Source organism: Lathamus discolor, chromosome 2, assembly GCF_037157495.1.
Source record: "Lathamus discolor isolate bLatDis1 chromosome 2, bLatDis1.hap1, whole genome shotgun sequence".
Lineage (NCBI taxonomy): Eukaryota > Metazoa > Chordata > Aves > Psittaciformes > Psittacidae > Lathamus > Lathamus discolor.
In genome coordinates, this window is record NC_088885.1 from 27,213,424 (window position 1) to 27,227,179 (window position 13,756).

General features: G+C 37.6%; 1 protein-coding gene across 4 annotated transcripts in view; it reads left to right on the forward strand.

Moving 5' to 3' along the window:
• The window catches only part of PHF14 (PHD finger protein 14), a 163,341-nt gene extending 152,055 nt beyond the window's left edge, over window positions 1–11,286 (forward strand). For all 4 annotated transcript variants that reach the window (XM_065666214.1, XM_065666215.1, XM_065666213.1 and 1 more), the window contains one exon: window positions 11,105–11,286. In XM_065666214.1, coding sequence (XP_065522286.1) covers window positions 11,105–11,179 — 75 coding nt within the window. In that variant the 3' untranslated portion in view covers window positions 11,180–11,286. The remainder of the gene's footprint in view (window positions 1–11,104) is intronic.
• Window positions 11,287–13,756: the final 2,470 nt, after the last annotated feature.

A 13,756-nucleotide genomic window follows, 5' to 3' on the forward strand; every position in this document is an offset into this window, starting at 1 on the left:
CCACTGAATTGGATAACATTCGACTTCAGAACCTCACCTGGAAATGCAGAGATGACCAGAGGTTGAAGAGAACTCATTCTACTGTTAAACCCAATACTTTACTTTATTATTTTGTTTTGTTTTGTTTTGTTTTATTAATTTAGAAGCTGATCAGCTTGAAACTATTGAAACCTTGGTATATTTAATGTTACAATTTCAACACAAAATTGACTGTGTTTATTACCAATACACCCTTGATGCTTCAAATACAGCTGAGTTGATCTGTTGTATGAAACAGGACTGTTTAGGCATCGTTACAGGATCAGAACAGTAAGTGCTATCTTCAAATACAGAAATAAACTAAAAATATAAACCCAAACAAACCTACAGGCCTTCTTTTGCCATCAAACAAACTGGATTCCAACTTCTGAAGCCATAGATTTGTCTTTTCTTTCTTGTCTTGTTTGATTTCAGGTCCGTAGTCAAATATTTGTGTTATATTGTCAAATTAAATGTATGTTTATACAGCTTGTAAAGGAGTATTTTTGACTTCTGTGTGGGTCTGCAGTGCTGGTGTTAATTTAGATTAAATGAATGTAGGGAAGGTATAGGTTTTCCATGAGAGATTGTACCTGCATTGTTAGCATGAAGATGAGGATCTGGTCCTAGTCTGGAATGCTTTTGGGGGGATTTTATTTAATGGATATTAAAATCACTGAAACATCTGCCTAGTTGTAGTTGTTGGATTCTGAATTTAAATGTCAGCATGTGTTTTGGGGGACCTACTGAAAAGAATTGTACTGGGTTTTTTAAAAAAGTCTCTTCTACCTCTGATTTCTTCATCAGTACCACAGGTTCTATTTGCTGTCATAGTTTATCCCCTATCTAATTCTACAGCTTTGCCCATTTCTATCAGTTGTTTTTGCAACTTCATGGATTGTGACTGAGTATAAGCTATTCAGGGCTGCAATAAATATAAACCATTTTTTACATTATTTACTTATATTTTGAAAAATAGGTGGCTGAAATAAAGGCCTTTGCTGTATTGTTCAGACTCCTGTGTCTACATACTAACTCTATTGAAAGTTCTGTCTTTTATGCCTTGAGTCTGGACAGAATTTCATGGCTGTACTCAGGTGAAATGTTCTGTTGAAATAAAAAAGAAAGGAGAAAAAAGCTTTCTGAATTGTTAGCTGTCACATTATAGCAATATTTTCATTATTCCAAAGTTATTAAATTTAGAATACTGCAGTAGACTTTTTCTGATTAAATGTGCATTTTCTTTTGTCATAAGGAAAGAAAAAACTTTGGTTATGCTTTTTACAGTAATTTAATTAAGCATTTCCTGTAAGTTCATTTCAGTATCTACATGGCTCACTAAAGTTGGAATTCAGTATAGAATGGTAGATTAATTGCCCTTTGTTTTAGATGAAATAAGAATCCTAAATATGCAGAGTCATGAAATTTAATTGTGTTCCTCAATTGCTTATTCAATGCTTTGGAAACCTGAATAAAAAAATACGGAAGAAGAGGGCCAAAGGTTGTTAAATGTAGTGACTAACACAGATTTTGAACTTTACTTAATGAACCGAGTGTTTATTACTATGAAATAAACGCACCATTTAAAGAATTATGGTGGAAATGTAGAACATTAAAACTCTAATTAATTTTGGTCAGAAGCATGCAGTACACTCATTTTTCCTAAAACATTTTCATGATGTCTAGATTTTCACTGTTACTGCGATAAATTTATTCCTTTCATATGGTGTAGTGCTTTCTTTTTCCTGTTAAAAACGTGTACTTCAGTGATGTTTAGAGTGATGTCTTTCAGCTGCCTTCAACTGTAGACAGCATGTCTTGTCAGTAGCTTACAGAAGCATTTCTCTATAGCTCAGTTGTACCTACTTTTCTATTTAATGTTGTTAATCATTGTGGAAATGAAGGATATTCAGACCTCTTGATAAAAGACTTTCTATAGCTAAACTTCTATGTGAAAACAGTTAAAGCATGATAAAAAATCTTCAGGTATCATTTGGTAATGACCAGGGTACATAGACAGCTTAACAATTGAGCAGTTAAAAATTAGCCTCTTATTTGTTAGGGTTTTTCTGTTAAACAGCACTTAGAAATTAAATTACTTAAAAGAGCTATTAATTTGTTATTGCTGGCCTGAGCACCTTTTGTTCTCATCTAGATTATTGTAAGAAGAACCCATTTTATATTTAGTATCAAACATGAAGACGTTTTGCTTCTTATAATTCAGTAAATATATAGTGTAAATAGGGTGGGAGTGGAGCCATGAATATTTAAAATCATCTTGGTAAGTTTAGAATATGCCTTTCTAGGCTATGGAATATTGTTCTGTAGCAGTATTATGAGTATGTATAAAGTGGAACTTTCTGCTTTAATTTCCAATTCATAAAAATAAGTATATTGACACATAAGTAGGATCTTTGGTAAGTCGTGGGAAATGGGCGAGGTGCCTGAGGATTGGCGGATGGCAAAGGTCACACCAATCTATAAGAAGGGCAAGAAGGAGGACCCGGGTAATTATAGACCGGTCAGCCTTACCTCCATCCCTGGAAAGATGATGGAACAACTTATTCTTGACTCCATCACTAGGCATATCAAGGATGAGGGGGTCATTAAGAACAGCCAACATGGTTTTATGAGGGGGAAGTCATGTATGACCAACCTTATAGCCTTCTATGAGGAAGTGACTAGGTGGAGGGATGATGGTAGAGCGGTAGATGTGGTTTTTCTTGATTTCAGTAAGGCATTTGATACTGTCTCCCACAGCATCCTCATAGATAAGCTGAGGAAGTGTGGGCTTGACGATCAAGTAGTGAGGTGGATCGAGAACTGGTTGAAAGGAAGAAGGCAGAGAGTTGTGGTTAATGGCGCAGAATCTAGCTGGAGGTCTGTGACTAGTGGAGTTCCTCAGGGGTCGGTGCTGGGACCGGTGCTGTTTAATATTTTCATCAATGACCTGGATGAGGGAACTGAGTGCACCCTCAGCAAGTTTGCTGATGACACAAAACTGGGAGGAGTGGCTGACACACCAGAGGACTGTGCTGCCATTCAGCGAGACCTGGACAGGCTGGAGAGTTGGGCGGGGAGAAACTTGATGAAATTTAACAAGGGCAAGTGTAGAGTCTTGCATCTGGGGAAGAACAACCCCATGTACCAGTACAGGTTGGGGGTTGACCTGCTGGAAAGTAGTGAAGGGGAAAGGGACCTGGGGGTCCTGGTGGATAGGAGGATGACCATGAGCCAGCAATGTGCTCTTGTGGCCAAGAAGGCAAATGGCATCTTAGGGTGCATTAGAAAGGGAGTGGTTAGTAGGTCAAGAGAGGTTCTCCTCCCCCTCTACTCAGCCTTGGTGAGGCCGCATCTGGAATATTGCGTCCAGTTCTGGGCCCCTCTGTTCAAGAAGGACAGGGAATTGCTTGAAGGAGTCCAGCGCAGAGCCACAAAGTTGATTAAGGGAGTGGAACATCTCCCTTATGAGGAGAGGCTGAGGGAGCTGGGTCTCTTTAGCTTGGAGAAGAGGAGACTGAGGGGTGACCTCATCAATGTTTACAAATATGTGAAGGGTAGGTGTCAGGATGATGGAGCTAGGCTTTTTTCAGTGATATCCAGTGATAGGACAAGGGGCAATGGGTGTAAACTGAAACATAGGAAGTTCCACGTTAACATCAGGAAGAACTTCTTTACTGTAAGAGTGACAGAGCACTGGAACAGGCTGCCCAGGGGGGTTGTGGAGTCTCCTACACTGGAGATATTCAAGGCCCGCCTGGACAAGTTCCTGTGTGATGTACTGTAGGTTACCCTGCTCTTGCAGGGGGGTTGGACTAGATGATCTTTTTAGGTCCCTTCCAACCCTTGGGATTCTGTGATTCTGTGATTCTGTGAAATGCTATTTTAGTTTCCATATATATGTTTATATATGCACAGATGTAAGTATTATATTTGAGTGACAAAATTGCCTTACGAAGGATCTAAATCAGGACAATGCCAGACTTGAAGGCTTGAAAAGTAAGGCAAGTGTGCACTCTGAGACCGGAGTGGAAATTGAAGAACCCCATCCCATACAGGCACAGTACAATCCCATTAAAAGTTGCTTTTCACCTATTTCCTAGTTGATGTTTCAGGTTTGTGATATCTAAATTTTTATAGATACAGTCTAATGTTCATAAAACTAGACTTTTTAAGACTCCAATTGTTAAAGAGGAAACATTTTCCTCTGCTTTCTTCAAGGAGAACCAGCTGAACTTGAAAAACAATGGTTGGGTTTCAAGCACCACCTGCCCTGAAGAGCATCCCAACTGTAGTGGCAGTCAGCCAAAAGGGCCACTCAGTGGTATGGCTGCTTCCTTAAAAAGAGAAAAACAGATGGAAAATTTGAAATCTGGCATGAAATTCCATTTCTGTACTAAGCGTTAAATGAAATTTTGACTCTAAGGGCTCTTGCGATGGTACATTTATCTGTATAATCAGAATTAGAAACAAGGAAACAAAAAATATAGAACACTGACAAACGTTTCAAAAAGACTTAAAGTTCTTGTACTAGTGCAAGTTAAAGGGGAAAGAGTTTGTGGTAAACATGCAGCTGCTTGTAGCTTCTTCAGCTTTAGTATAAAAGTAGTTCTCCTAGTCTTGCATTGCCACCTAGAGCACGATGCCTTGTACTGCATCGGTGAAGGAGACCAACAGCTAAACGTTGCTCATTTTACTGAACAAAATGTGGTGGAGAGCTGCTTCCAGTTAATTGATGTCATGTTTACTTACATTATAATGGTTAGTTCATTCATAGCCTCCATTTTTTAATGTACCAGATCAGCAGAGATTTTCTTATAGGAATTTGGTGGGCTTTGACAGTAAGAATTAATGGAGATGAGCATTAAAAGGTACAACTGTCAGATTGCCAGTGGTCCCAGAGGGTGCATTTTCTTGATGGCTGCTCCAGAATACTTCATGAAGCAAATGTCAAACTTGTCAAGGCTGTCACTATGAAAATGATCCATGTAGCAAGGGTCTCTTTTTCAAAGGAGAAACAAACAGCTGCCTTATCACTTCAGAGCTACAGTGACAAAAAACTGTCATCTATCACAAGAAATTTATATTTGCTTCTAATATGCATTGGTAAAAAAACTGTTCCAGTTGTACTCTGTATTTTTGCACCACTCTGTTATGAGGACTGTCAGTAATACATTTAAAGATGATAGAATAGGCTTTGGAAGAAAAATAACTTTTAAATTTTGGTGCTAGATGCTCATCTTTTGTTGATTTAACTGAGAGACTGATGTAATTCGCAGTTTTTGCCTGATGGTCATTTCCCTCCAAATTTGTCGTATGACATTGGAAGGCTAGACTTCAACAATAAAAACCTCTCATAGTTTCTCAAGTCCCTTTTTCCTGGTATGTTTTTGAAGAGTATTAAAAGTATTTTTACTTACTTCCAACTGACGTTTTGCTAGCTGGGATCTGTGAGGCAGGAGATGAAATACCACATGGACACCCTTGCTGAGGCTTAGCATGTTAGTCATATCACACCTCTTTTGAGTTAAGATACTTTGAAAAGTAATAGTGTGTGAATTTGGTCCTGAGTGGTTTTGAGATGATATTTCTAGAATATGTGATAGCATAAAGAACCCTTTCATAATTTCTCATTGTAATAGGATACTTTTTAATTCTGCATACTTTGTTATTATTCAGTTGTTCATTTACATCATACTGTAATATGCAGCTGTTTATTAAGTTTAGAATATGGGTTACAGTTTGCAAAGCACACCAACAGAAGGATTATTTAAGTATACCTTTGTAATGCAACTTTAGAAATTTGTGGTTTAATGCACAAATCTGTGAATTGTTGCATTTCTTAGCACAGTTAATTGCAGTGTGGTCTATTCTACATGCAGAGTAGTGTCAGATTCCTTCCAGAATTAAGAATTGACTAATTCACCATCATCTTCCAGATTTCATGTCATTAACTAATGGAATAAAAAGAAATTCTCAGACAGTCCAAATTGGGGAGGTGGAGATGGGGGAGGGAGAAAAGTACACCAAAACACATATTTCGAGGCACTTTTTAACTACAGGATTACCTTTCTATGTCAGACCTGTTATTCTGTGCTTGGATCATCATTTGTAGTTGACCTTAAATACTCTTTCAAAGGGGATGAAGTTATATGACAGTCTCCCTAAACTGTCAGATCAAAATTTTCAGAAATAGGACCTTAAAAGTCAGCTTCTTACCTTTAGTTTTTGGCACCTTAAGGTGTCTAAATATTGAAGTATTCCTATTAACTTCAGCAAAGCTATTGAATGCTCAATAATAATAATTCTCAGCACTTATCTAGGTATCACACTTTAGGGTCTCAGTGACAATTTCTTGGCCCCGTTCTGTTACTGTGACCAATAAATGCTCAGCTGCCAAGTATAGACTAATTAATTTGGAGAAGAGATGTCAATAGGACATTTTAAAACATCCACAGAGCATCCAAAGGACCCTTTAATCCAATTTCCAGGGAAAGGAAGGGATGCACTGGGGAAAGAAAAAAGCTGATGTGGAAGGTCCGTCAGTATCAGCATCATCAAGATGCTGATGAGGTATTCAGTCATTAATGGTTTAAGGAGCTCCTGAGCTGATATTTCAGTTCAGGGGTTTGGGTTTAACAGTGCTTTATAAAGCCCTTTGTCCTTTTCCTTGTCACTTATGTTTTGTATTTGGGTTGTTTTTAAATCTGAAAGAATGACAAATCCAGACTTGTAAACTTAATTTATTTCAACATTAAAATAATCTTTGAGCTGTTAAATACACCCTTTCAGTAAGATTAGTAGTACAGTCTTGAGGAATTCGCTTCCCTTTACTACTCTTACAAGTCACCAGATTAGTGCTAAGGCATCTTTTAGGTCACTGTGTAGTATTGGAGTATATGATTGTCTGTAGTCAGGAAAGATACTAAGGGATGTTTGAATTTTGACATCTGCTATCAAAAACTACTTTAATAATTGAACATTTTAACAGCAAAGTGACTGTTCTCTGTTTCAGGCACTAGACAGTAGAGTCATAGGTGGCTGAGAGCAAAATATAACAAAAATAGAGATGTGAAGCATTAATAGAAATAATGTGAACTGAAATTCTGTGAAACAGAAACTGGAATTCAGTATTTCATTTGCTTTGTAGCCACAGGTAATAGTAACTTTATACACTGCCATCATGGACTGGTTTTTAGCAGATACCATGAAAAGAAAAGGTTTTTCTTTGCTATCTGTCAGTATTAGAAGCATTATAATCATGATAAGGATAGGTGGTAGTAAAAAAAATTGCTTAAGTTTAATCAGCAGTCTGTTGATATAGTATCATAGAATCATAGAATAGTTAGGGTTGGAAAGGACCTTAAAGATCATACAATTCCAATCCCCCTGTCATGGGCAAGGACACCGCTCACCAGACCACATTGCTCAAAGTCCTGTCCAACCTGGCCTTGAACGATTTCAGGGGTGTGGCATTCCCAGCTTCTCTGGACAGCCTGTGCCAGTGCCTCAGCACCCTCATAGTAAACAATTTCTTCTTAATGGTTAAATCTAAATCTTCCCTCCTTCAGCTTAAAGCTATTGCCCCTTGTTCTATCACTACATGCTTTTGTAAAAAGTCCCTCTCCAGATTTCTTATAGACTCCCCTAGGTACTGAAAGGCTGCTATAAGGTCTCCCCGCAGACTTCTCCAGGCTGAAAAAGCCCAACTCTCTCAAGCCTATCTCCATAGGAGAGGTGCTCCAGCCCTCTGAGCATTTTGATGGTCCTCCTCTGGGCGCACTCCAACAGGTTCACATCCTTCTTATGTCAGGAGCCCCAGAGCTGGATGCTGTACTGCAGGTGGGGTCTTACAGCATTGGAGTAGAAGGGGAGAATCACCTCCTTCGAACTGCTGGACACACTTCTTTTGATGCAGCCCAGGATATGGTTGGCTTTCCAGGCTGCGAATGTACACTGCCAGTCATGTTCGGCTTCTCATCCACTAACAGCCTTGAGTCTTTTTGTCAGAACCTAATTTCTTCATAATTAAGCTATATAGGCTATTTAGCTGAAAATTCAAACATCATTAATGACATTAAAGCCAATTCAGTGTGCAGTCTTTGGGATGCCTCTTGGGCTATTAATAAAAAAGATAAAACATTTCATAGAAACTTTCCATTGTCAGCAAAGTAAAAGAATAGTGAGTCTTTACGTCCTGGAGTATGGTTAATGTGTGTGCTCAAAATTGCCAGTTGAAATTTTTCCCAACAATACTGGCAGGGATACTGCTCTTACAATTTGTAGGAGTTCATGTCTCATGATAATTTTTGAGTCCTTACTAAGTTTGCCATTCTCAGGCCACTGCTGTCACTTCTTTTCTGGCAGAAAGCTGCATGAGTGCCAGTACTGGTAGTTCATACTTTCCAGTGTCTGTTTTGCACAGCAGTCACCCATGTTCAGAGAGACTAAACTTAGGTTTCTGTATCAAAACGAAATACGACTTTCTGTTCTTGGAAAACAGAAATGAAATAAATGTTCCCTTACAAAATTAAGATGTCCTCTGTGGAGCATATTTTAATACAATAGTATACAGAGAGCCTTTGTGCATAAAAATATGTAAAATTTGAAAAAAATAACAACAAAATGCCAGTCAGGGGCCTGGATGATTGTGTGTAGGAATCTGCCCATGTAAATTCAAGTTATAATCTGCAGGAAGTTTATACCTATTTGAATACATTTTACCTAGTTGAAGCAACAGCAGATGAACAAAGGCAAGGGTATTTGTTCTGAAAAATATCCAGAGTGGATGCTTCCATCTTGAGTATTCACCCAGAGCAAATCGTGGACTTGCTGTAGCCACTCAGTCATTATTTCTGCATCTCGGAAAACATTGATCATTGCAGCTGCTGCTGTAACCTAGGAAATCTGACAGAGAGCAAGCATGACCTTATGAGCACAGAATTAAAACATTTCAAGTTTGCACAAAGCCAGAAGATTCTGTTACAAAGCTCTTTCACTGGATAAAACCATTTTGTCCACAAAAAAATGACTCAGGAAGCTGATATTCCATATCGAGCCTAATATCCCTTCACCCTCTTGTAATCCTCAGTGAAGGTATGGCCCTGTAGTCTTTGAAATTTGTGCATACTCCCTCTATTAGGAGGGGAAGCCCTACACAATATATCAAGTGTGCTGGGAAAAGAATGACTGTATAGGGTTTATATTCCCTGTAAGAGGGAGTACAAGTCAGGACACTGGAATAATGGCAGGTTGTGTGCTAGGGAGGTGGATAAGTTGGTGCTGAGGTCAGTAGGGATACGACTTCTGTGGGTGAGGACCTTCTGAAACATACAGATTCGCTCTTCTTTTATTAACAAGTCCTTTGTGAAAGAACCTGGCTGTTTTTCGATAGCAGCCAAAAGTTCCTGTTGGTAGGTTTTTTATTCAGTGATATTCTTAGTCATGTACATCTAGGCCTAGTTACATATTGTTCCTTTGCTGTTTCCCATTCTGCCATGGCTTTTGTTTCTTGAGAAGTTTGACCTTTGTATGTGCACTATACATGAAACTCTCTTCCATATATGCTACGCTTCAAATTTCAACGAATCAATAGTCTTTGGTTTCTCACGCATGCACAGATGTGTTCCCTCACCTGACATAAAAGAGCCACAAGGCTCACTGCATCTTTTAAAGGTAATTGAAGAGATGGTTTGGGGTGTATGTTTCTTTAATAGAATAACTAGCTTTTCTATGTTATTTTAGCATTGTGTAACATAAGAGACCACATTTTTTTAAATGAGATTTTCCATTGCTATTCTGTTTTATGCTGCCCATGTAGTCTTCCTATGTTTTGTGCCTATAAATCTTTTTTATAATTATCCTTACAACACACCCTTTGGTGGTGAAAGGAAGACTAGGATGCAAAAAGATAAGTTATTCTCCTAGAAGAATGAAGGTGCTCTTTTAAAACAAGAAACTTCACCTTGGGTTCCTGAGTCCCACCTAATGTCCCTGATATTTCCCTTCTCTCACCTGTTGACTTTGATGACTTGTGGTATTACAGCAGCCAGGATGCTTCTTCATTCCAAAATGTCTGTTAATTTCGTCTTTGTAGTTTTGGAATGAGGAAGATTCTTTGCATATTGAATTAAAATGCAGACAGGAAAACTGGCCATACTTTGAACTGTGATAAGGGCTGTTCATGATGCAATGGGTTGCAAGTTGCCTTATAAAAGTTTTCTCAGTCTTTCATAATTTATGGTTTGGAGGTCAAAATTCTCTGTAGGACACAAAATAGTATCCATTCCTATAGAAACAGGCATTATGATGTCACTTCATTTTTTCAGCAAAATTCAGAGGAACCTGTAGTGAATTATGAGCCCTACTCGTGGAGCTGAAGCTGTAGAATATTGTAAGCATGCTGCTGCCTGACATGCTCATGTTTCCTATTTTAGACCTGACTGATCTTCAGATAACATATGGTGGTACAAGTAATTGGAGAATTGCAGGCCTGTCAAGAAAATATGCTAGATGGGACAAAAATACGATGCTGCAGCACATAAAGTGTCTCTGGAGTTAAATTTATTGTCTTTTATCAAATGGTGAAGTAAACGTATCTGGTCTCAAAAAAAAAAAAAAAGAAACATTTTTCAATGGCAGATGCTTTTCAAAAGTAATTTTTAGAACAATGATGAAAGTTCTTGCATTTGAAAGTAATTTAGTAGAAACCTGTGGTCAGGAACAAAGGGGGGGTGTATGATGCTGCCTGCCTCAGACGTTTTAATATTTTGTCATCCATGTATGGTTTAGTAATTTCTTTATGTAACCATCCTGTAAATTGGTCAGTGAAATATTTACTCATTAAATTATTCTTCTACTATAAATGTAGGTGATAAGTTTTGTTTTAATTTCTTATCCTTTTAGTTTCAACTCCTAAACAAAATCAAATGCTTGAATAAATGACCTTTTTTTGCTTCTTTTTATGCCTGGTGGTCAGGCAAAAGATGGCAAAAGTTTGTACAAAATTGTATGCATACGCATAAGTACAAAAAGTGTACTTCTTCAATAAGTTGATTAATGTTCAGGTTTTCATTTTCTTTTACAGGAAGATGAAAATGAAGCTGGGGCAGAAAATCCATCTCAGGAGCTGAATTTGGAACAGAAAAAATCAAAAAAATAGGAGATTGCTGTCTTGTTTGAAATATTTGCAAGCTGTGTAACAGTGATTATAGTTTCTCATTGTAAAATTAACAAAAAAAGTTCTCAATAAAGTCATTGAAAATTAAATTCATGCTGCACTGGGGAATTAATTAAGTAGCTCCTGGTGATATTCTTGATTGCATTAGAAGCTGAATTATCAGAACTGAGCACCATATCAATAAAATTCTAAAAGCTTTTTGAACACGGTATAGAAAGCTGATGGGTTATTCATCACTAATAGCATTTACTAAGCAAAGGGGTCAATTTTTTTCTTTTGTACTCTACAAAGCAATTTTATCCTTAAAGGATAGTTATAACTCAGATGTATTTTGGTATTTCTGAGCAAGAGCTTTGATTCTTATAAGTTAGCTAAATATGTTCTACTAAATGAGTTGTGAAATTTCTTCTGATCAGTGATTAGAATAAATGTTGCTGAGGACTTGGTGGAGGCAAGGGTTTTTTTGATATGTACAGTATGTTTACGTAAGTAGCTGGCTTTACATGCTTGTATCTTGTGATTTTTAATTGGTTTCCTGTTGCATAATAATTTTCTTTCACGTAAACCTTTTCTGTTGTCATGTGATCATTGTCTTTTAATGAATGTCAACCTTTGGTCTTGATTAGGCCATCCTACGCAGGTCTAATTCCTTCCTCTGATATTTCCATTTATCAGAATGAGTAGTGAAAATCTAAAATAAAAAAAAAAAATTTTCCTATGCTCATCGTTTTGATTTCCAATTTACCTCTGATTTTAGCCTGTCAATAAATGGGAAGGTTACTTCGAGAAACTCAGATGTAGATTTACAGCCTGATCGTTCCACAGGTTGCAGTGAAGAAACCAAAAATATACTGATTCTGGTTTAGGATTAGAGCGATACTCACTGAAGTCCCTTGAGTGAGATTTATCTTGCTTTAAGAGAAATGAATCGTCTTCAATTTAAAAAGTTCACCTCTTCTCACACTCTTTTATATTTTTACTGTTATTCTGTATATTGAATGTTAAAACAGATTGTAAATAGTATACATCCTCATTTTTATCCTGTCTGTATAAACTATAGTGTAAGATATTTTAAAAACAACATGCCTGTTCTTAAGCAATATCTTTTATAAATTCTTTTCTGGTTCATGAAGTTCAAATGTGTGTAGCTCATGGACAAATTTCAATCACAATTACTCTACAGGAGTTTAATAACACTAGATCTCATTTTAACGAATGCAGCTATCATGTAAATTAGCATATAAAATAAATCTAGCATTGGTCCGTTTGGTACAGATCAGTCACTGTAGCCATCTCAGAGAGGAGGGGGAATATGATTTTGACTTTACTGCAGTGGAAGATACAGATTTAGGAAAGACAGAAACACAGATTTACCACACAGGACTTGTTCTCTACACAGTGATTTGTCGGATCACAGGGTAGATAAGAGCAATGCAAATGTTCTTCCTTTTTTACAGGCTGACTTAGAAAGCCATAGTCAGTTCTCAGATCTTAGTACACACCAGGATATGAAGAAGTGGCAGGGTTGCCATTGGAAAGGGCTGAAAGACCTTTGAATTTTGAAGTACAGAACAACATACTTACAAGAAAAGGTGAGATAATGCAGTTTTACGTGGGGTTTACACAAAGACAGGGTAATGGCAGGGGGAGTTACTGATTGGGATGGGTTGTGGCCCTGTATTGGCATCCCTGGCTACCCCTATCCCCAGTGCACTTGGTGTTTGGGTTTATCTATGCAGATTATCCTGTTTGAAATTAGCAGATAGGGTTTCATTTGTGTAAAATAATTTATTTCTATTCGGTCCATGGCAGCAGGTTTGTCCTTTTCCTGTGAGTCTAAGCTCTGTGACAGCTTGGGACTGTGAGAGTGCATAAGATGAGAAAGGTGGTTATTTGGTGTTCAGGTTTTGTATGAAAATATATTACTTTGCTCTCAAACACCTGAGTGAGAAAAATGGTTCAGATGTTGAAAGATACAGAATCTTTCATTTGACGTGTAATGCTGGTGTTAGCTTAAAAGGAGTATTTCTGTATCTTTCTTAAACTCCTAAAAATTTAATGTGAAAGTGTAATTACATAAATCATACTTTTAGGTAACTATTTTTTTCAGAAGTCCGCCATTTGTCACCAGAAGTCTACAGTCATGGTTGTGTCGTGGTTTGACCTCAGCCAGTCCTAGGTGCCACCTTGCTCACTGGAAAAACGTAAAACCTGTGGATTGAGATAAGAACAGTTTAAAAATTTGAAAGAAATAAATTAAAATAATAGTAATGTAAATCATAATAAAATAATAATGGTAACAATAATAATAGTAATAGGAAAAAGGAGGAAACCCAAGTGATGCACATTAAAAATGCTCACCACCCACTGACCAATACCCAGCCCAACCCAAGCAGCAATCGGTCGCTTCTGGGTAACTCTCCCGAGCTTATATACTGGGCATGACATGCTGTGGTATGGAATACCCCTTTGGCTAGTTTGGGTCAGGTATCCTGTCTCTGCTCTCTCCCGGCTTCTTGTGCCCCTCTGCACTTGCAGAGCATGAAACTGAAAAGTCCT